This window comes from Anabrus simplex, chromosome X (genome assembly GCF_040414725.1).
Source record: "Anabrus simplex isolate iqAnaSimp1 chromosome X, ASM4041472v1, whole genome shotgun sequence".
Lineage (NCBI taxonomy): Eukaryota > Metazoa > Arthropoda > Insecta > Orthoptera > Tettigoniidae > Anabrus > Anabrus simplex.
In genome coordinates, this window is record NC_090279.1 from 107,101,238 (window position 1) to 107,126,549 (window position 25,312).

The 25,312-nt window shown below is 40.9% G+C and overlaps 1 protein-coding gene across 1 annotated transcript in view; it reads right to left on the reverse strand.

Annotated features, from left to right (window-relative positions):
- LOC136886518 (tetratricopeptide repeat protein 28) overlaps positions 1-25,312 on the reverse strand; it is a 396,667-nt gene that overhangs the window by 127,933 nt on the left and 243,422 nt on the right. The window contains exons 5-8 of the mRNA XM_068230732.1: positions 19,839-20,233; positions 8,253-8,492; positions 7,902-8,180; positions 2,632-2,860 (exon numbers count right to left, since the gene is read on the reverse strand). Of these exons, the coding sequence (XP_068086833.1) occupies positions 2,632-2,860; positions 7,902-8,180; positions 8,253-8,492; positions 19,839-20,233 (1,143 nt within the window). The remainder of the gene's footprint in view (positions 1-2,631; positions 2,861-7,901; positions 8,181-8,252; positions 8,493-19,838; positions 20,234-25,312) is intronic.

Consider the following 25,312-nt stretch of genomic DNA (forward strand, 5'->3'; position numbering starts at 1 on the left):
CTTTAGAGATGAGCCTTACACCTAGAATTTCATGTTTCTCACTTTAACTTTTTCGTAGCTTACAAATTCTGCTTTCAACCTCCCATTGCTACGATACACATTCCAGTTCCATGAGAAAATTTCTGCATTCATTATATCATTTCTAAGCCATGATTCAACTGAATGAATGAAAACCTACAATCTGTTTTCCAGTCATTGACCTGGTCAGGGATGGAATTAATTAAGCCTCCATCTTGAGGCGAGGATAGGAACTGTGCCGGCTGCCGAGGCCTGTTGCACTCCTCCGGGGCAATGATTGATGAAATGAAATAATGAAGAGTGTTACTGGAATGACGGGGAAAACCGGAGTGCCTCCGCTTTGTCCAGCACAAATCTCACATGGAGTGACCGAACACCCAGCGGTGAGAGGCCGCCTGAGCCACGGAGGCACCCATGATTCAACTCCTGTTACAATATCTGGTAAGTATATATCTATTAAATTACTTAATTCAATTCCTTTCTTTACACTACTTCAACACTAACATTTTTGTGTCATCCCTACTTGACTTCCCTTATCACCGTTCCCAAGGCCACCCCGTTTACCTTAATGTACCTCCCTATTACCCTCTTAAACAAATTTCCTAACTAATATGTACCACTGCAGTTTAAGTGAAGGCCATCTGAGCGCAGATCCCTATCTCCTACCCACCCATTAGGATCTAGAAGTCTCACTTCCAGTTTCCCACACATCCACTCCATAGCCTCATTTACATCCCTGATCACCTTCCAGTCAGTATCCCTCCTACACAGTGTTCCACTGATAACAATCTCCGCTCCCTTAAACTTTACCCCCCCCACAGAGCTCGATAGCTGCAGTCGCTTAAGTGCGGCCAGTATCCAGTAATGAGGAGATAGTGGGTTCGAGCCCCACTGTCGGCAGCTCTGAAGATGGTTTTCTGTGGTTTTCCATTTTCACACCAGGCAAATGCCGGGGCTGTACCTTAATTTAGGCCATGGCCGCTTCCTTCCAATTCCTAGGTCGTTCCTATCCCATCGTCACCATAAGACCTATCTGTGTCAGTGCGAGATAAAGCAAAAAAAAAAAAAAATTCTTTACGCGCGCTGCATTTGCCAGATCCCACACATCTCCAACTATGTTAGTACTTATACCAGCTGGCCTTACGTTGTTGGTACCTACGTGAAACACTCCCACCTTCTCCTTCCCCTCCTTCTCTTCTACTTTCCTCAACATCTGCCTCAACCTAATTCCTGGATAACACTCTGCCCTGGTTCCCTTTCCTCCATACACTCTCCCCGCGTGTCTAACGATGGAATCCCCCATGACCAAAGCCTCAACCCTACCCACCTCATTTGATCCCCTCCCCTCCTGGTCAGCCCTATCTTTCCTGACAGCTGCAGAAGCTACTCCCTCCTCCCTTTTCTCCCTCCCATGACCCTGTTCCACCTGTCTTTTCCTATCCTCTACTCTATATTTCCCTTTTATACCTTTCCCCTTCCTCCTATTTTCACACTTCTCAGCAACAGTTCCCTGTTCCTCATCTTCCGTCTGTTGTTCTACCTGGAGTGACTCGTACCGATTTCGCACAGACACCTGTCCTGAATTCTGATCCTGAATAGAGCCCTTAGCCTGCAATCTCCTTCCTCTTAAAACATTAGACCATCTGCCATCTACAATTCCCCTCTTTCCTTCCCAACCCTCTTTTACACCTACTGTATCCTGTGCATTGTTTGAGGAAGGCCTACTTTCCTTCTTGTCTTGGTTTTTGAGGAAAGTGTAGGCGGTAGGAATGGTAGGGGTAGACCAAGGTATTAATACGATAAACAGATTTGAGGAGATGTAGGATGTAGTAGCTGTGCAGAAATTAAAAGATTAACACAGGATAGGGTGGCATGGAGAGCTGTGTCAAAACCGTGTGTGGACTGATGACTTCACTTTAATTCACTTCCCTGCCTACTTATTACTAATGGTACAGTATAATTAGCATCAGAAGCAGACGGAAAGTGTTATTTATGTTATAAACTAGACTGTACCAAATCACGGTCACCAAGACCCTCACTTTCTGGTGAGTAATCCCACCGTTAACACCCACTTGTGTTCTTCTCACGCTCCACCACGTATTGTAGGTCAACACTATTCCACACATTCATTTTGAAAATGTATTCAGGATTTAATGTCTACAAAAGGTAAAACACAAGCATTCAAATGTCAACAAACTTGTGACAAGAACATCACCAAGTGCCTCTTGTGTCCCTATTGGCTAATAGTTTGCAAAAAGTGTGTAATTTTAGATTCCAGATAAAGACATCTTTCACTCTTGCTGTAACAGATGGGTTCCAGTTAAACGTGTGTAATGCTTCTATTTGTTAAAAATTGAAGATGACTCCTGGCCTAAAGCTTTACAGTATTTTTGTGTAAATTTCAATGGGATATTTTGTACAGAGTGGGGAGGAGGGGTAACTCCTCTTCTCCAACTCTGAATCAAGACCAGTAGAAGAAGAAGTAACAGAATTACAAATGAAGAGACCATCATTTCACCAACATACAGTAACTTGTCCCCCTATAAGCGTGTATTGACCAACAAAAAACAATGCAAACAGATCTAGAATAAGTACACTGTGGTGTATGCTTACCGAGGAAGTATTTCTGACACTCCAGAGCAGTCTCCAAGTTGCCCAGTGCGAGGTGCGCCAGGCCCAAGTTACAGTAGGCACGCCCCATGTTCATCTTGTCCTGCAGGTCCTTGGCCAGAGCCAGGTCTTGGTCGTAATAGCGAACGGCTTCTCGGAAGTTCCCCAGACAGTAGTGCGCGTAGCCCAGGAAGTGACAAGCCTTTGCCTCCCCTTCTACATCGTGGAGCTCCTTCAGAAACAAGAGCAGTATACGGAAATCACCAGCTGGTCTAGATTACGAGGATTAGGGCACAAGTTTTGACAATGTGAACACAAGAGGCATCCCCAGCGATCACAGAGCCACCTCGTCATGTACGCCGCAACCCTCGCACATATTTAATGTTACATTACAGCCCTCACTTCTTGTGCAACATTCCACAGTTAGTGATAAGAAAGTAAAGAAAATCTATTTTTTTAAACTTTCCTTTTGAAGTTCGGGGCACTAAACATAATATTTCAGAACCACACCCTAATTTAAAACAGATCAATTAATAACTGACAGAAATGCAATATCTCTCTTATCTGGCTGTGCTATCTCCAATCTGTAAAAAATTAGCCAAGTACTAATTTTTGGAAAAATTGGCAAATATAAAAGGAACCTAAAAACTATATGAAGCATTATAAAACAGCCCCATGAGATTTCTATTGTATGAGCTAAGTCTCAAGAGAGTCACAACTCTTAACCTGAGAGCACATGTTGGCAACTTTCAATAAGAATGAAACCTTGTTGCAACAATTATTTTCCTGCACTTCCTCTTCGAGCCAACACACCGCCGTGTTGCATGCCAGTCACCAACAGACACTGTAAGTTGCCAAAACAAACTCACCATTCAGCCAATCAAGTACACATGTTTCGCCTGGTTTAATCTGCTGAAATAAAAGTTGTTAACTGTTTATGGAGTTTATCAAAAGAATTACGCACTGAAGAAGCATTTAAACAATGTGAAACATGTAATTTTAAAAGTAAATACATAACTCAGTTCTGCCTGATACGTAACAAACATGTTAAACCTTGTTTGTATGTAACCTGTTTATAGATCATCCAGAGTTAAATACAGTTCATAAAGTGTCGATATATGCAAGATCAAAACATGGGTGGGACTTAAGCTGTGATGCAGTGTAACAAAGATCCTGGGAAGTCACCTGGCAGCTGTACAAGGAACACGGTAGCTTGTAACGCCAAAACACAGGTAAGTAAGAAATGCAACATTGTTGGCGGTATGACTTTAGCAGCAGATACTGGAGGGGTGCACTGCGGTGTGGTGGTATAGCAAAGGTCATGGGAAGCGACAGTGAGGCATAAAGATTACAAGATTCTTGTTCAGGACATAGGACACGCTTCTGTTTGAACTGTAAGCAGGTTTTTTAAACGAGACACATCTGCAATTAACCTCAGCCTTTGTGGGTGGGGTTAACTTCCAGTAAGTAATCAGGGGAACCTGACCCCTACAGGTGGTGGGTAGGGGGTCCCTACAGTATGTAGTACCCGCGGACCAACAGGTAGCCCAATTCTTGGGAGCTTTAAAATATTGGGACACCCCTGGGTTATAGGCGAAAACCTCTACGGCATCTATGGTGGAGATGGCGGAAGGGACAAACCCGTAGCGTCTGTACTCCAGAGGAGTGGCTACAAAAGGTGCCCGACTCCAGGTTAGGGGCGGGCCTAATTTGAACCTGGCAAAGGTAATAAAATGCCTTTGGAAGTGACGAACCCATCGTACAAACAGCCTTAAAAATGAGTGCGAGTGAATCAAGGCCTCAGAAAATGCTAGGGCATCACCCTGAAGTGACTTGCAGTTCCCGGTGCTCTGGGGGAATTGTGACAAGTGGACTACCAGACATCACAAGAATCGGTATCATCAATGTCATAACTTTGAATGGCAACGTAGAAGAACTGATAGAGTATAGCAATGATGGGAATGAGCGAGACAAAATGGAAGGGGAAAGGCCAAAAAGAATTGAAGAAAGGGTATAGAATATATTGGAGTGGAGGAAAGATGGCAACAAACGGTGTTGGTGTTATATTGAGAGAGGGCCTGACTTGAACTTGAGAATGGAATCAAGAATTTTACACAGGTTTATGCACCCCAGTTGGGGAATGCAGATGAACGTTTAGAAGAGTTTCTAGAACTGGAAAGTTGTATTGAAGACAAAGAGGTTATAATAATGGGAGACATGAATGCACGTGTTGGAACAGACAGGCAGGGAAAAGAAGAGATAATTGGCACCTAAAGTTATGGAACCCAAGATGAAGAAGGAGATTTGGTAATAGATTTTTGTAGAAGGAATGGATTAATTGTTAGCAATACGTAGTTTAGAAAAAAGAACTCACAAGAAATAACTAGATATAGTTGGGGAGATAGAAAGACAAAGACAATGATTGATCTTATTCTGGTGGAGAAGGAGAAACGTAGACAACTGGAAGATGTGACAGCAATGCCAAGCGAAGGAGACCATAAAGTGGTGGTAGCCAAATTAAGACTTGGTAAAATAACAAAGTTAATAGGAAAAAGGGAAAGAAAAATAAAGGGATGGAAGTTAAAAGAGAAAGAAATAAGGGAAAAGTTTCAAGAGGATCTGAAGAAAGAAATTCCCAAAGATGACGTGAACAGTGTGGAAGAGGAATGGACTTTTGTAAAGTGTGCAGTAAACACCTGTGCAAAACTATCAGGGAGAGAAAAGGAAAGGAGACTCCTTGGTGGAATAGCAGAGTAAAGGAAGCAGTTAAAGAGAAACAAATGGCTTCGAAGAAGTGGATAGGCAGCAATATTACAGAGAATTGGCAGAAATATAAAGAAGAAAATAGTACAAGAAGAGAAACGGAAGAGCTGGAGGACATAAAGGGAAGTAAATAGGTTTTGTATGGTTTGGTGAAGAACAGTTTACAAAATAGGGAAGATACAAAATTTGTAAAAACTGAAACAGATATTGACGTAAACAGATGACATACTAAAAAGATGGGAAGAATACTTCTGAGAATTGCTAAATATTAAATACGGTGAACTGGTAGACGAGAAGGAACAAGAAGAAACCATGAGGAAAGAAGAACAAGTAAAGGAGATATCGATGCTAGAAATAGAGGAAGCCATACAAAGATGAAGAGCAGTTAAGCAGCTGGAGTGGACGAGGTAACTACAGAAATGATAAAAGCAGCAGGACCAACAGAGCTACAGTGACTGAGATCCCAGATGAGTGGAGAAAGGGTTTAATTATCCCGATATTTAAAAAAGGTGATAAAAAGGAACGCAATAACTCCATAGGGATCACCCTTATTGCCCGTGTAGCTAAGATATTTGAGAGAGTATTTGAAGGAAGACTGAGGAGGAAGCTAGGAGAAGACAGATCAACGTTTGACCTGATCTTTACATTAAGACATATGATGGAGAAACGATCAGAGTTTGGAAAAGACATAGTGATGACATTTATTGACATTGAGAAAGCTTATGACAGTGTGCCCAGGCAGTTGGTATGGGACACGTTAAGGCAAAAACAAATTAACAGACTGGAAGTGCAAATGATAAAAGCTATGTACCAAAATGTGTTAGTAGTATAAAGACAAGTATAGGAAAAACAAAATGGTTTCAAGTTGAAACTGGTCCCCGACAGGGAAGTGGACTATCCCCCATACTGTTCATCATAGTCATCAATGAAATTCATAAGAACATTAAACAGAGATTGGGAAGACAGGCAACAAAAGCCGTGTTGTTTGCAGATGATATGGGGTGAGAATGAAACGGAAGTGCAAAAAACAAGCAGATGTATGGAATCAACAGATAGAAAAATGTGGGATGAAAGTAAACAAAGAGAAAAGTAAAACAATAGTGTTGACAAGGGGAAGGAAGGAAGGAAGGAAGGAAGGAAGGAAGGAAGGAAGAGGAAAGATAAAACTGAATGGTAAAATTCTGGAAGTGGTTAAAAGTTTCAAGTACTCGGGAAGTGTGATCACAGAAGATGGAATGATTACCGAGGAAATTGGGAAAAGAATACAACAAACAAACAGCTTCTACCAGAGTCTAAGGGGTACTTTGTGGAACCAAGATGTCCGGAAGAAATGTAAGAAAGTATTACATTCGATCTATTATGAACCCATACTAACTTACGCAGCTGGATCGTGGACTACAACAAAACGAGAGGAGAGTAGAATACAGGCAGCGGAGATGAAACTCCTAAGAGGTATCGAGAGCAAGACCAGAAAGGATAGAATTAGAAATGAAGAGATAAGGAAAAGGACAGGAATCTTGAAACTTCAAGACAGGAACAAAGCTAAAGTGGTACGGGCATATGATGAGAATGGGAGAAGAGAGAGTGCCAGAGAAAGCTTTTTTGGAGAAGTTAACAGGAAAGAGACCACGAGGAAGACCCTGAAAGAGGTGGACAGATTCAGTATGGGAGTGCAGAGAGAAGAGGGGAGGAAAACCAGAAGATGTACTTAAAACAGGAGAAGAGTGGTGGAGAGACACAACCCGACCGGGGAAATGAAGATGATGATGACACATCAAAATGGTGCCTGCCTTTCTATCATTTATCTGTAACTACGACAAAAACAGCCTTGTGATCACTAATACTTGCTCAATTGATTCTATCAGTAGAAATTGCATGTTGCTGTCAGTCGGCCATGGAGAGCAGAAAGAGGAAAAGTTACCCGCTGGAGAAGAAAGTAAAACTTACACGTGAAGTGGACGATAATCCACGTAAAACTGAAATATTGGAGATTTATGAATTGCTTATACCTCCCTCTGCACAGTCATTAGTAAAAGAAACACTATTTTAGTTGAATTTTTAAATATTTGGTGCAAAATCAATAATGTTTATTAATAATGTTACAAACGTGATATATTAAAAGAATGATAAGTACAAATTATATTGTTAACTTAGATCTCCGAAATAACCTGTCTAACCCTGTTTCAGAGAATAGAGAAAATTATTTCAATATTACATGACATAATAATCTGCAGACTTTCCACATCGAACAGTAATCTAATGCTCAGTTATTTGTAACAAAGACTGGTGGTGTACACAAGAATGACTTCATGTAGGAGGCAGACCTGTCAACTTCCAAAATTAATTGTTTAAACTCAAAATATGTCATTTTTGACTGAGAAACTAAAGGACATTAGCTGGAAGAATATTTAACTCAGCGATCATGAAAGTAGGAGCAGAGCTTAAATCTGAGAAGTTGACATGTCTGTAATTATTTTAAACTCCACAGACTTACTGCACGTAAGACACACCTGAGAGAGCATGAGGTAGTTCTCGTAAAAAGGCACCGCCTGAGCGAACTCGGCCCGCGACGATAAGCAGTTGCCGAGGTTAAGCAAAGCGCAGGCTTCTCCGGCAGCGTCTTTAAGTTCTCGGGCGATGTTCAGGTGCGCTCTGTAGTGCAAGAGAGCCATCTCATGGGCACCCAGAGCTTGGTACGCAACCGCCAGGTTCCCATGGGTCGAGGCTTCCGAGCTCCGGTCGTTCACCTCCTTGCTGATGGTCAACTCCTGCTTGTGGTACTTGATGGCCTGGAACACACGGTAAGTGTCACAAACGAGATAAGTTAGGGCACCATGGAACGGGGCTGAAAGAAGACCTACCTGCTCGTAGTAGCCCATGGCGCTATAGGCGTTGCCAATGTTACCGTAGGCTCGCCCCATGCCAGCTCGGTCGTGCAGCTGGCGTGCGATGCTAAGATGAGCCTGGTGCAGCTTTAGAGCGGCGTCATGTTCCCCTAAGAGCTGGTACACGATACCCAGGTTGGAACAGGCACGGCCCTCCCCCACTTTGTCGCGTGTTGCTAGGGCCATGTCCAGCTGCCGCTCATGCCACCGCTTCGCCTGAAATAGTTGACATACATTATTCATCCACACTTTGACAATTTGAACTATCTGGTCAGATCCTTTGTAACAGAGTAGAGAATTCTAAACAGAGAATGAGAAAGATTGCAAGGAACGGCCTATGGAAGGCAATGACCACCCTCTCTTGCCTGATGACACTGGCTTCCCAAACGCTAGTTTTCATCCGGACAATCTGACCAAGATACCTGAAGCTACCATACTTCGTTCTTAAGCAATGGGAGACACGGACTTTGTTTTCTCAAATGAAGTCTGGACACCTGTTTTGTGCCTGTGTTTCTAGATAAGATGGTCAGGTCTTGACGTCATCATTCTCTCTTCCTCGGATGTGTGCTTCGTTCAGCAAAGCTTTCCTCGCAAGTTCCCTTTCCCAATCATGATAACCTTCTCTTGTTTTCATTTAAAATGCCTTGGAGAGTTCTCCTATCAATGTTAGGGTTTGTTTTGACATCCACCAAGATGCTGAGCAGCACTTCCCTGTGCTAAGCTAGTATTGTCATGTCACATTAGCAACCCTTGTCATGAATTCCACTTTTGCAAGGAAAAAAAGAGTATTTATTAAAGAGACACACAAGTATAAAGAATGAGAGTTTTCCACCTAATCAATACTTTAGTATATAAAGTGTATCAAATACAACGTGCGTTCCATAAGTAATGCGACCATTTTTTTTTCTGACGCAACTGTACACCACAGCATGTTCTAACCTGCTGAGCTATGTGGAGGGGGGGTCTTAGCTTCAAACGCTCTTTGTCTCATTCGGCAGCAAGCTGCGTTTCCGTCAAGCCCGTTTTGAGTTCATGTAACGCGGCACAATGGATCGTTCTGTAGAGCAAAGGTACGCTATCAAATTTTGCGTTAAACTTGGGAAGTCTGCCACCGAAACGTTTCCATTACTTCAGCAGTCCTTTGGAACTGATTGCTTGTCCAAATCACAAGTTTTTCGATGGCACAAGTCGTTCATGGAGGGCCCAGAGGAGATTACCGACGAACCTCGCAGTGGATGGCCATCAACCTCACGAGTCGACGAAATTGTGACACGTGTGCGCGATTGTTTGAACTCTGACAGGCGCCTGAGCCTTCAATTGATAGCACAAACTCTAAACATGGCAAAAACAACCGTTTTTCGCATTGTGACTGAAAAGGAGGGTCTCGCGCTGCCGAAGCGACATCAAGGACACGTGGAAAGTTCATAACGACAACGCGCCGAGTCACAGCGCCTTCATTGTCAATGACTTCCTGGCCAGGACAAACACCCCATTGGTTCCCCAGCCTCCCTACAGTCCTAACCTGGCTCCCGCCGACTTTTTTTTTTTTTTGTTTCCTCGGTTAAAAGGAGTCATGAAAGGAAAACATTGGGACATGACTGAAAGAATCCAGGCGCATGTTACATTGGCTCTAAAGGACATTCTGGAAAAGGCCTTCTAGGCATGGAAACACCACCTCCAGAAGTGTATTGACGCAAGAGGGTGCTATTTTGAAGATTTTTGATTATTTGTACGAATATATTTAATAAATAATTTTTTATGAATTTGGTCGCATTATTTATGGAACGCACCTTGTAAGTTGCTATACTGAAGTAGTGATAAGTGTGAGCGCTCCCCTCTTCATACTTGTGTTCCACTTCGGTAAAGTCCAATGATCTATGAAAGAAGAAAAAGAGGTAGAAATTAGATTAACTAATAGAGAGTGCCTATTGAATGTGCTGTGTGTGTTATTTAGCGCGAACTTGATAGGTCATTGAGCATGGTCGGTAGTGTGCTGCACACTGTTCCATGTACATCGCGTGCCTGTTGTAGCATTAAGACAGACGGGTAGTGGGGACGGGGTAGGGTGGAGTGGGGCGTGTCTTGTGGGGGTTTGTTTGTGTGTGTGTTGATTAAGCATAACAATCTATTAATAACAAAGTAGACAAAGGTATTACCACAGTCATCATCGACCAAACGAAAATATCTCTAGAACCAAACAGTGTTTCCTTGACAACACCTTTCAAATTAAACAAAAAGATCCATCTACCAGTATCCAGAGAAATCTCAAAACATTATTGAAAAACACCCACTTCCTCCTTAACGAGCAAGAAATCACGAAGCTGACCATAATGAATCCTAAACTACCGACTGCAAAAGCATATCCCTAAGATCCACAAAGATAAGGTACTCATCAAGCCCGACTTACAAATTATCGAGTTTCATGTAAACATTTTGCAAAAAACTGTATTCTCAGCCAAGAAATCAGTACAAAATTCAATAGAATTCTGTAACATCACTAAAGAGCTGAAAATCGAACACCACCACATTCTATCCTTAACATGTATCATGTATCCTAACATACCCACACAGAAAACAACAAAATTAATAGAATGCAATTAAAAAAATTACAGTAATCTGAGTGTCCTTGAAATAGATGAATTCATGAATTTACTTGAATTTGCCCTCAACAATAATTACTTTAGATTCTAAGATACCATCTACAAAAAGCAAGGCCTCCCCATGGGTTCACCAGTTTCAGGAATAATAGGTGAGATCTATATAGACCACTTAGAGCATTCAAAGATTAGCAAAATCAACAATATATCATTTTGGTGTAGATTTGTAGATGAGATCTTTGTTGTTTTAGATTGCAAGTTTACGAATGAAAACAACATACTTGAACAGTTAAATAGATGCACATATAAAATTTATGATGAAAACTGAAAAAGATCATACTCTGAATTATTTTGACATATCTGTCACTAAAATTGAAGACCACTTAACATACAAAATCTATAGAAAACCCACAAAAACATCTAATACAATAAAAATAGATTCCACTCACCCCAAATGCACACAAAAAATGGCATACTGCAGTATGATATACAGAGCTATCAATATACCCCTATCTCAGGAAGAACTAAAAAAAGAAAAACCTAATTCACAATATAGTGAAGCAAAATGGATACAATAGTAACATGATTAATAAAATCGTTCACAAAATAAAACATCAACCGAAGTCCAAACTAAGTAGAAACTGCAAATCTAAGAAAGACTAAGCACTTTTTACTTTTAACAACACCCACATCCACCCCATACACAGTTTAAGAATAGCTTACAAAACCATACGTAATAATGCTTCCATTTTACACAATACTAAATCTGTTAATGAAGACAATAAATACAGTCACTCAGAAGTATTCCGCATAAAATGCAACAATTGTGAAGCCAACTACATCTAGCGTACCAGTATAAGTTTTTCTATTTGCTACAACAAACATATCAATGCCGCAAAACATGATCATTTTTCATCCATTGGGCAACATGACAAGGATTATAAGCATAAATTCACTCATATCGAGATTGACATAGAAATTTTAAATATGACCCCCACAGGCCCATTGCTCAAGTATTCTACATCACTATAGACCAGTAAATCACAGATAAAGCAAACATTCTTTTTAACACAGCCATTCCTATTCTAAAAGATACATATCTAAAAAGAATCAGCAAATATAACTCCACACACACAAACAAACCCCCACAAGACACGACCCACTCCACCCTACCCCGTCCCCACTACCCGTCCGTCTTAATGCTACAACAGGCACGCGACGTACACGGAACAGTGTGCAGCACACTACCGACCATGCTCAATGACCTATCAAGTTCGCACTAAATAACACACACAGCACGTTCAATAGGCACTCTCTATTAGTTAATCTAATTTCTCCCTATCTTTTTCTTCTTTCATAGATCATAGACTTTACCCAAGTGGAACACAAGTATGAAGAGGGGAGCACTCACACTTATCACTACTTCAATACATCAAATTATATCTCAACAAAAAGTCTTGGTAAAAACAAGCTTGTTTATCAGCAGAATAATGGACTGAGGATGACCCTAAGTACCTATAAAGCAAGAACACAATCCCATATACTACTGAACATAATGCGGCCCAACAATGCACCTGTACAACCACTGGTGTTACAGCACAAGATATTTAAACTTGACACAAGGATATCAAACTTTAAGAACTGTACCCTGACTTTAACGTGTGGCATTCACGTTTAGTTTAAGTAATGTTTTACAATGTACAATTGTTATTGAATAAGGAGGTTCATCAGCAGCTGATGATGACCTAATTAACAGGTCGAAACCGGGGTTTTAATGTGATTGAAATATTTTATACACTTTATATAATAAAGTATTGATTAGGTGGAAAACTCTCATTCTTTATACTTGTGTGCTCAAACTATCAACATGGACAATGAAGCTGATATATTATATTTATTAATAGACTACATTACAATCAATACTTGTTTCATCCCTAACGGGACATCATCTGTCGACACATGAATAACTTGTCACGTAGATATTGTTAGGCAGTGAAAAATACGTTCACTTTATAGATAAAAACGAAGTATGACGCCTCGTCCTTAAAAAAAATCAAATGTAAGTGCAACGGTGTGATAAAAAACTTAAGGAGTCTGCCCGTATGTTGAGCATAATTGATGTTGATGGAATGAGTTGTTCAAAAACATGGAATATTCAATTTATAGGTCAAACATTTGACTAGGACTGCATAAGAAATCCCCTTGGTGTAACATACAGTGTTATTGACATAAGTAAACAAGTCATGTATATTGACACAAAAACTGAAAACAGTAGTCTTTTCCCTTTTTAGTTGTTTTAGACTCCTATCACAAAATTGCACTCACATTTGATTTTTTAAGGACAAGACATCATATGTCATTTTTATCTATTAAGTGAATGTATTTTTCACTGTGTATATGTACCAAATTCTATGTGACAATTATTATAAGGTCTGTTATTCACGTGCTGACTGATGATGTCCTGCTATTAAACTGTATTGTAAATGTGGAATACGTGATCAGCATTTCCCTGCCGACTGAGTCATATGCTTTTGTTAAATCTACAAAGATTTCTTGCAAGTCTTTTAATGTCATACGGACTCGGTTGGCGACAATGGGATACGTGCAAGCGACGGTAAACCATATTCAGGCCGACAGCTAGGAAGACCACTAGCAGTTCCTAAAAGAGGTGCCCCCTTTAAGCCGAGCAACCCAGTGGAAGGTGCGGGTAACCAATCCCAGCGGGAAGCTGGGTCAGCGAGCCGATCAATGCGGGAGGATTATCAATCTGTCAGTGAAGCAGGCATGGTGATTATGCTTCATATCCTTTAAGTCAAAAGACAATGAGTGAATTAAGGTAAAATTCCTAAATTCCGGAAGTAAAATAGCCCCACAATCGGATCTTCGGGTGGGTGCTTCTTTGATGTCTCATGAAAGAGAAACAACCATAGGAAAAATCCAAACCTACCAGCTTTGCACGTACAACTGTCATTCTCTATTAGGCAATGACAGATTAGAAGAGCTTGAAGATGAACTTAAAAAGATCAACTGGAGCGTAATCGGTTTATCTGAAGTACACTGTAAAGGTGAAGGGTGTTACCTTTTGAATTCTGGTAATTTATTCTATTACTGTGGTGAACCAAAGGGAGGCTTAATGGAGTAGGATTCCTAATCAATTGACATCTCGTAAACAACGTCTCTGTATTGGAAGGTACTTCAGGTAGAATTGCGCAATTAGTTCTAAAACTCTCTAAGAGATACGAAATGCACATTGTGCAAGTATGTGCCCCCACATCAAGCCATCCAGACGAGGAGTTAGAATCCTTTTATGAGAGTCTACATGAAACCTGTGAGAAGGGGAGTGACTTTTTGAAAGTTATAATAATCGAAAATTGTCTTATTCATTTTGATCAATACTTTAATCCTAACTTCAACTTAAATGAAATCTCTGATAAGCCTAATATCTTTTTCAATTTCTTAATTGTTTAAAAATATCATATTTTCAAACACTAGCGCTATCTTTTAAGCCATGTGCAATTCACATCCCCGTCACTTACCCCCACTACCTCATCCCTCTGCCCCACCATAGCCCTACTCCTCAGCTTTAACTCCTCCTCTTTCCCGTTCCCCTCCCCTCACTCTCCCTTCCCTTCCGGTACTCGGCCTCCATTATTGCTCTCTTCATTAGCCCAGCTCCTCTCCTCTATGCCATCACGCTACTCAAGGTGAGTTTGCCTCCTTTCCCTTATATTTCTTTTGGCTACGTACATTTATATCATGCCTAATTTGGCTTTCAATCTTTTCGTCAGGTCTCCAGGTTTTCATACTGAACTGGGAATCGTGACGTTAATTCAAATTATGATCTTCACACGACCACATTGTTGGCTTCGAAACCACCTGAATTAAGCCTGTTAATTACCGCGAATTAAGAGAACAAGTTTTATTCTTCCCACTGATAACATATGTTGCCTTATGATCTATGCACCTCAAGCTGGACTATTCTCTTGTTTATCAAGACTCAACAACTGGGATACCTTCTCAAAAATGTTATATTTTATGGTCAGACGCACCTCATCATTTATAATCTAACAGTGACTTTATAGGTGCCGTCATATGTTTTAGGTGGTTATACGCACCATACCCTCATCATTTTAACGTTACATTTAAAATTTGCCTTAGTAGGTGCATTTAAATGTTGTATATAGATGCACCTTATGTTCTACAGAACTCAAGCTGGACTATTTTCTCGTGTATCATACCCTAACTATTGTTACCTTCTCTGTTTTGATTTCATTGTTTTAACTTTTGACAATTTAACTTTTAACATTAGTCCTCGTATTTGCTGTCATGTGTTTTATGTTTCAACTAGTCGTAGTTTAACATTTGTCTTGTAGGTGCTATCATGTGTTATATATTGCTATTCGATAAGTTGTATTTTGCTCAATTGATTTGTTGGCTGATAACGACACGCAATTAGCGTTGAAACTAGTACTAACCTTCTTTAAACGTTATGTGATATTTATTCACATCAATAAACATTCATGGTATTGAAAAGGTGGACCTTTAACATTTTCATTTTACTGTAAGGGGAGTGACTGTCGCTTTCAAATAGTAATGGGTGACTTCAATGCGAAGGTTGGAACCTGTAAGACTGGTGAAACTTATTGGAAACTGTGGGATAGACGAGAGAAATGAGAGAGGGGAGAGATTGGTCCAGTTTGCCGAATACACAAACATGCGTATAATGAATACATTCTTTAAGAAACAAGTCCCAATTTTGAATTCACCAATGAGATTGATTTTGTTCTCTCTAACAACCCTCAAATCATTAAAGATGTATCAGTCCTCAACAGATTCAATACTGGCAGTGACCACTGATTAGCAAGGGCTAGAGCCGAGTTAACAATTAAGGAACATCGACATAAACTAGTGCGGGAGGAAAAGAAACAAATAAATCTTAAACATCTAAAAGAAAATTAAGAGAAATTCCTTCAAGCCCTTCAACAAAGCCTACATGAAACAACTGGTGAAAATTTGGCAAAAATGCTAATGGATACGGCTGAAGTAATTGGAGAGTTGAAAAAGAATAACATTCGGGATAAGAAACTCAATGGTGATGCTAGGAACCTGTTAAAGAAGAGAAGAGAAATGAAAATTCAGTCTGACTGTGACAAAATACGGTACTCTGAGCTGTGCAAAACCATAAGAAAGAGAATTAAAACCGACTTAAAGAAATTCAATGAAGATACTCTAAGGACTTGCTTATCTGAAAAAACAAGTTTGAAGTCTGCTAAAAGGAAGCTACAGATCGGCAAGAAGCAATTAATTGCATTAGATGGGGACAACGGACGAATTACTGATAGGGAAGAACTTCTTGAGTTCATCAGGAACTTTTATAGCAAGTTGTACGAGAAGGCTGATGATAACCTGTCCTTGCCTGACTTAACCAAAATTTCCCAAGTCCCAGAAGTTCTCCCATCTGAGATCAGACATGCTATAAACAGTATGAAAAAGGAATCAGTCGCAGGTAGCGATAACCTTTCAATTAGCGTTCTCAAACTTGCTGGTGATGAAATTTTAAGCCACTTTGCAAAAATATTCACGTCTTGTCTACGCAATGCATTCATCCCTCCGCCTTGGAACAGAGCAATGATAATTCTCCTGCACAAAAAAGGGAACATACATGGCATCAGAAACTATCGTCCTATTAGCTTGCCTTCTGTCCTTTACAAGGTTTACACCAAGGTACTGACAAATAGAATCAGTTCTACGCTCAATTTTGCCCAGGCAATTGAACAAGCAGGTTTCCGCCGAGGTTTTGGAACAATCGACCACATACTAACCCTTCGTGAAGTTATCAGCAGAAGTAATTAATATCAAATGCCGCTCTGTCTAGCCTTTGTGGACTTTGAAAAGGCTTTTGACTCAGTGAGCCACGCTGCTGTTATGCAAGCCTTAGCCGAACACGGCATCGATGCTGCCTACATAAGAGTACTCCAGCATATCTACAAAACCTTTTCAGCCTTCGTGAATGTCAATGTGCCAACCACGGATTTTCCCATTCAAAGAGGTGTAAAGCGAGGCGACCCCATTTCTCCCAAGCTGTTCTCAGCAGTATTAGAAATGGCCATGTCAAAAATCAACTGGCAAAGTACAGGAATAAAAATCAATGGGAAAAGGCTAAACAATTTAAGGTTTGCAGACGACATTACACTTTTGGCCAACGCTATCGATGAACTACAAACTCTAATACAAGATCTTGCCTCAGCCTATCAAAAAGTGGGACTGTCCATGAACCTCTCTAAAACCAAAGTAATACTCAACAAATGGGCCCCAACAGGAAAGCTGCATGTGGGAAACTCCACATTACAACAGGTCAATGAGTTTGTCTATCTTGGGCAGCTTGTAAATATGAAAGGGGACTTCAGACCAGAAATCTTCCGACGTATCAAACTAGGATGGCAAGCCTACGGAAGAAATTCTTCAATCTTCAAATCCAACATGCCAACCCACCTTAAAGATCTTTGACCAGTGTGTTCTCTCTGTACCGACTTACGGTTGTGGAACCTGGACAATGAGCGAGTTTGTTAAGCAAAAAGCTCAGAACAACCCAAAGAGCTATGGAACGGTTAATGCTAGGCTTCACAAAGAAAGACAGGAAGAGAGCAGATTACATCAGGTCAGTCACAAAGGTCAGCGACATTTTAGAAAGGGTGTTTACCCTAAAATGGCAGCGGGTAGGCCATGTTGCTCGGAGAACTGATGGTAGGTGGACAAAGCTTGTGCTTGAGTGGAGTCCGAAAGATCATCCGAGACCTAAGGAAAGACCACCAGACAGATGGGATAAAGACATCTGGAAGATTACTGGGATCAATTGGTAGAACATCGCTCAAGACCGTCTCAGATGGAGAGACCTCATGAAAACCTACCTTGCTTCGGACTTAAAAGAGGCCACATCGTAAAAACGATTTAATATGGCTGATAGTGAATAATTCTGGTTCTACATTATTTCCCCTTATCCAGCTCCTGGCCGGGTCGCGCGCAGTATTTATGGCACTTCTCCATCTTCCTCTTTCCTTCCACGATCTTGTCATCTTATGCCACTCTTCACTAATTCAGTCCACCTTGTTCTATTATTATTATTCAATACTGATGAGAAATAATCAATGCCGATGTCACAGCAACCCTCAACTACTCTTACATCAGGACTGCAAATTTCAGAAACCAGTGAGATTGAAATCAAGGAGCCCATCGAGGAAATTAGGAGAAAGGCTTACTAAATCACATTTTAATGGTGATGAGACCTGGAAAGAAGAATGGTCTTCTTCAAACCCTGATCACCTGGGTTTAATTAACGATCCATGTAAAGCTCCGCCTGGTTTCAATTTACTAGAAAGGCATGGAGATCTTTAAACTGAATTAGGACAAACCACGGAAGATGAAAATTCCGGGTTCACAGGTGGGGAAGCTGAAAACTCACACTGCGACTATGGCAATGTCTCCCAGACCATCCAGCACGTTGCTCCGGAGTGCCCAAGATATACACAGCGCCACCGATGAAGTTGTGAACTGGACATTACGTGAGGTGTCAATATGGAACAGAAATACGAGATAGGGTAGAGCACAGGAGATTACCGACTGAGCTAGACAAATAAAACTCGGAGCAGCTGATCCTGCAATGATTAACAGGGACTTGATGCTTTCTTGTAAATATAAATGGTAGTGCAGGGGAACATAGACAATGTTATAAGTCTCCTCATCTTACTAGCATTTCTTCTGCCGATCAAGCCAGTGTTTCTTGGGCCGGCATCCTTACTACGTACAATGTGGCCGTAACAACACCTATCAGCCTTTCCAATTTCCTGTAAGAACAGCCTGGATGTGGTCTAGTCTTGCGAGGAGCATGGGCATGCAGAGCTTGCTCGTTCGGTCAACATCCGAGTCAGCTAGCTACCTGCTCCATGAACGTGTTTAGATCCCAATGTTCTTCGCTAGCCAGTGATGTGGGGTGGTGGCTGTTCTGTAGCAATGTACTCAGCACAGAAAAGGTGGGAACTGCTCACTCACAAAACAAGAAAGAAACTGTTACATGGAATTTAAAAAAAAAAAAAAACAGGTAAAGGTAATATTGACAACACACTCTTTTCTTGGTAAAAGTGAAACGATACCTGAAAGCAGTCGCCCGCTCAACGACCCACATGGCCAAGTAATACTGACAACACACTCTTTTGATGGTAAAACTGAAATACCTGAAAGCAGTTCTGCACAACGACCCACATGGCCAAGTAATACGGACAACACACTCTTTTGATGGTAAAACTGAAATACCTGAGAGCAGTCCCGCACAATGAGCCGCATGGCCAAGTAATACTGACAACACACTCTTTTGATGGTAAAACTGAAATACCTGAGAGCAGTCGCCTGCTCAACGAGCCACATGGCCAAGTAATACTGACAACATACTCTTTTGATGGTAAAACTGAAATACCTGAAAGCAGTCGCCCGCACGATGAGCCGCATGGCCAAGTAATACTGACAACACACTCTTTTGATGGTAAAACTGAAATACCTAAGAGCAGTCGCCCGCACGATGAGCCGCATGGCTAAGTAATACTGACAACACACTCTTTTGATGGTAAAACTGAAATACCTGAAAGCAGTCGCCCGCACGATGAGCCGCATGGCTAAGTAATACTGACAACACACTCTTTTCTCCGTAAAAGTGAAACGATACCTGAGAGCAGTTGCCTGTACAACAAGCGACATGCCCAGATACTACCGACAACACACTCTTTTCTCCGTAAAAGTGAAACGATACCTGAGAGCAGTTGCCTGTACAACAAGCCACATGCCCAGATACTACCGACAACACACTCTTTTCTCCGTAAAAGTGAAACGATACCTGAGAGCAGTTGCCTGTACAACAAGCCACATGCCCAGATACTACCGACAACACACTCTTTTCTCCGTAAAAGTGAAACGATACCTGAGAGTAGTCGCCTGCACAACGAGCCGCATGGCCGAGGCCAGCGTACGCCCTGGCTTCCACAGCTCGGTCTCCCAGTTCTTGTGCTATCCGCAGCACATTCTCGTGAAAGGCGATGGCTTGGCCGAAGTTCCGTCGGTAGTGGTGAGAAGAGCCCAGATTGCTGTACGCTCTGGCCTCCTCCACCTGGTTTCCCAGCCGGCGAGCCAGCCGCAGGTGCTGGGTGTGGCAGTCCACGGCGCTCTCGAACTCTCCCATGGCCAGGTACACAGCGCCGACGTTGCCAATCTCGCGTGCTTCCTGCAGACGGTCCCCCATCTGCTTCACCAGCTGAACGCACTGTTTGTGGGAGGCCAGAGCATTTGGATAGTCCCCAATGGCTGTGTACACATGACCTGTAAGAAAAACACTCCTTGAACACTGCAGGATTTTACCTGTTACCGGATTACACGCACACATGTATTGTATATGTGGCACTTTAACGTGATGAAATAAACAAAAATATTAACAAGAAGTCGTACTGTGAAAAATATTTAAACAATAAACAAACATTTGTAGCCAAAAAGTGGCTGAAATGATTTAGAGCTGTGACCGAAAGCATGGGAGGCATATTTCTGGGTATGGGTGGCAGACGGTAAACGAGACACTCATTCCAGAAAAATTGCTTCCTGGAGATTTGACATAACACCAAATTCACAGTAATACCTTCAACAACTGGGCGAGTTGACCGTGCAGTTAGAGGCGCACGGCTGTGAGCTTGCATCCGGGAGATAGTGGGTTTGAATCCCACTGTCGGCAGCACTGAAGATGGTTTCCCCTGGTTTCCCCATTTTCACAGCAGGCAAATGTTGGGGCTGTACCTTAATTAAGGCCATAGCCGCTTCCTTTCAAATCCTAGGCCTTTCCTATCCCATCATCGCCATAAGACATATCTGTGTTGGTGCGACGCAAGGCAACTAGCAAAAAAAAAAGCCAAGTTAACGGGAGGCTCCGTGGGACAGGCGGCAGTGCGCCGGCATCTCACAGCTGGATACCGTGGTTCAAATCTCGGTCACTCCATGTGAGATTTGTGGTGGACAAAGCGGAGGCAGGACAGGTTTTTCTCCGGGTACTCCGGTTTTCCCTGTCATCTTTCATTCCAGCAACACTCTCCAATATCATTTCATTTCATCTGTCAGTCATTAATCATTGCCCCAGAGGAGCGCGACAGACCTCAGCAGCCGGCACAATTCCCATCCCTGACCCGGTCATTGTAGAAACTGGCTGGATGCAGGTAAACCTATAATTGAGGGGCATTTTTTCAAAACTCGATATTTGCAGCAAACATAATTTTTCAGGAAATGTGTTTTTTTTTTATTTCCACTTAGAAGCATATGCATGAAACATTTCAAATTTTCATCGATGTTAGTTCCAATAGAGACAAGCACGATACCTGAATAGAACTTGTTGAAACTTAAGGTGGACGAGGTAAGATTAGAAGATAATTTTCTCAAGTTTTTTCAAAAGTCAATATATAAGCAAATATTTTGGTAAAATGGAACTTCACATTAATACCCTAACTGAATGATATACTTTTGTTTATGGACTTATTGACTTATTTTTATTTTTGTTATTTTGTGAATAATATTTTTTGAAAATTTATTTATTTATTTATTTATTTATTTATTTATTTATTTATTTATTTATTTATTTATTTATTTTTGAGCTCCACTGTCATACATTTTTAATATAGGCTACTTGGTATTGTAAGGTTAGATTCTAATATACTGAGCATCAAGCAGTGTAACATAAAGCAAAATAATCCTATAGTAATGAATGAACACATTAATATCACACAGGTTAAATTAAAGTCTTACAAAATAAAGTCTACTCCAAGAACTCATCAAAACACTTAGCCATCAGAAGGCTGTTACTTGCCTTCTAACACGACCCTGTAGAAATCCACAGCATCATCCAGTATTTCAAGAAACTTCAACAGAGCTTGAACATCCTTCTTTTCTTTGCTCACCATATTTTTCTTTGGTAAAACAGAGGATTTTAGCAATACTTCATGGCTGGATTTCATTTTCAGAACTTCAACTTCCACTGGGTATGCGAAGTAGGTACAGTATCCTGTACTGATACGGAGACACTTTTATGTCTCTTATTATATGTGATAGCACGTTGACTATTCACTTTAAATGGCAACCTAGCTCGTAGTACCTTCTGTGAACTCTCTTTTAAATCTTTGATTTCCCAGTTCCTGCTTGTCTAAGATATCATAGTATTGTTTGGGAGACAGTATGTTTTCCTGTCTTCTGTAAGATTTCTCAACACTCTGTCTGGAGCCATGTAGCTGTGTCCCCGAATAGGGAAGAAATGTAGAATATTACTGAATAATGTGCTTTCTTCCAAGAAAGCAGTAAGTGTGGCCAGAATGACACTGTTTTTGTTTTGGCTGCTACAAGAGTCTGAGAATAAATGTATCGTGGTAGGGCTATCTTTGTGCAGTTTCTTTTCCAGGTTAAAAAGAAAGTCCAATAAAGCCAAAGCAACTTGGTTGCAACCTCTTGAAGATTCTGTTTCTAGCCAAGTATAGAAAAATATGTCTTCCTTTCTCTGCTCCTTTGAGTGAATCATAATGCAGAGATTGTATAACCACACTTGTCTAGCATAGAAAACCTCACTCACTGATAACTTTGGAATTGGTTGATTCTGTTGCATGTCAAAACATATCTTGATGACAGCTGGGTTTTCTTCTTTCATTATTTGATAAAACCGCTTTGCACGAAGTTTATGCAGTCTATAACCTGTCCTCAGTTCATTCTTCTTCTCTAGGCATGTTTCTGTCTATTTTCATCAGACTAATTTTACAAGTGGAGCAGGTATCAGTGTGGGGAGTTTTGAATGACAGATTGAAACACTTATAGAATATATACTTGTATTTTGACAGCGAGCACAGTTTCAATCCAGAACTTTTCCTTTCTTCACAGAATGTCTTCCACATCTTATTGACTGAGAGATATGACGGTAAATATCCTCTCTTAGACTTTCCTCTGCCATGATGGCTCTCTCTGCATTTTTACCTTTTGATGTGATTCTTAATGGCAACCGTTATGTCCTTGTGTTCCTTGCCTGTTCTGTCACCACCTTGATTTTCCTTAGGTAATTTCCCAGTATGATGAAACCTACTAGTCAGATAAGATAATCTGTCCTTTGACATCCCAGAAATTCCTTGAAAAGTTGCAGCACAGACAGGAAGTATTTCACCAGTTTTCTTCCTAATGCTGTACTTCACCGAAACAGTTTTCTTCTTCCTAGCACTTTCAGTGTTCACTACGCTGCGCTGAGGTGTGGAAATATGCATATACTTCAATAGAAACTTGTCTTCATCGATTTTGTTTAAAGAAGTTACATGATGATGGAATTCTGTGATATCTTCATAGCACAGTTCAGCAGCTTTGAATTGTTTCATCGTTTTAGTTTCTGTACTTGTGGCCAAGTCTTTGAGTCCATGACTGCATTTAATATTAGGTTCGTTTTTAGTTCTAGCCAGCTTTCCAGGTACTCTCTTCTTGTATCTAGACTTTCTTCCACCAACACATTCCTAAACCGGCACGCCAGCTTCAGAATCTTCAGATTCATTATTCATACTGCTGTAGAGTGACAGTAACTTGCTTAAAACTTCTCAAGAAGTGAGTTTTATTCTGTCGACGACAATGAGGGCTAATCACAGGAACATGTGGCATGCAGTTCCAAGAATACATCCTTTCAATAAAGGAGTCCGGCGTTCCATTGTTCCACAGAATAACACTTCCGATTATCCACGAGAATGCCACGTGATTAATAGTTAACCGCATTTATCGAGTTTTGCTTTAACTTTTCGAGAGCATATATCGACTTTTGCAAAAACCTAGTGATTTCAATCACTTCTATACATGGCAGATATCGACTTATGCAAAGGATGATTGAACAGGATGGTGAGCGAGGTCAGACTGATAACATTAGCATGCATAACTCAATTTCGAAATTTTTTGCATTTATCGAGTTTTGAAAAAACGCTGCTCAATTATATCATCCGGGCAGCCAATATTTCCTCAAATTCACAACTTTCATTTGTATCCCCCACACTCTCCAGCTGGTCTTTATGATGAATGTCACAAATTGCATTCTTTGTTCCAATTTGAATTACTCTGAGGATGGTGTTTCGAGTTCTTCACCTCCTTGGCAGCTCGTGAGGATCGAGGACTGGGGAACAGGTACTCCTAACTGCTCCCTTCTCACAGTGCCACAACCCTTGACTTCTACGCTATGCATGTATTCTCCGAGTCTCCTGGAAGGCAGGACTTTTAGGCCTACTTGTACAACTTGTCCGTGACACAATGCAAAGTGTCCAACTGTCCCTGACAGGTGAGCAGTATGCCTTTCACTGCATCATTGTCTACCAACATTGTTGTCATCTCAAGCTTTTGAGATCCTGGTCTTCTGGAAACTTGTTCCTGAAGAGTCCAAAATGTGAGAATCCACTCTGTGTTTGCCAGTTGGTGTGAAAGTAAGTGTAGCAGAAGCCATCCATTTGGAATAAAGACTTTTCAGATGATCCTTAAATGGACGAACCAACTCCAGCGATGATTGCAAGATCTGTCTTTAGGTATTTCAGCTCATTTTTAATGGAAAAGCTTATACCTTTAGTAGACCTCCTTTTAAATATTACATCACAGAAATAACCCAAGCAGCAATATGAATGAAACAGCAGAAAATCTCAATATCCTTTTTGAGCAGATTATTAATACTTATTTTGCAAGGAGCAAAAAATTTTTTAAAAAATAAATACTACCATAACAAGTACACACAGTTCCCCTACTGCCTGATACCTCCGCCCAAATGCTTGCAGCAGATGGTCAGCTGTTCTCAGTCCAACAGACAAGCCGACCAAGCCGAAACAAGTAGGTACACGCTTTACTCCCAACTGCAGAAACAGTTTTCAATTATCTTTTGGGTTTTTCACAAGTCCTTATTATTTCTTTTTCTTTTAGAACCCCCCGAAACATCAGCGGAATCTTTACCTTCTTCATTTCAGAGTATGAAGTATCAAGCCCAGGAATTGAACTTTGACAATAATCTTTGAGAGAAGTTCCCTCCAGATTCAAGCTCAATGTTGCTAGCCATGTGTTAGAAATTGTGAGTGCATGTTACTTTCAATTTCATGTCTCCAGAGTGACAAGACTAAGATATTCGTGTTCTTTTTAAAATATGTGTGTTTGGCTGTGCCATTAACTTTGTTATTCTGAATGGAGTTAATCATTAGAGCAGTGTGACAGTGGAATTTCCTCAAAGTACAGCCTAAACCCGCTAAAAAGAGGAATCTTTGTACTTCTCTCACAAATTACATTACATGTACAAACTTATATAATTGGTTTTTTAAAATTTTCTTTTACTCAAAAGCCAGGGGGGCAAACACACAGTCACCGGACTGGTGAGGGCCGTAGCAGCTG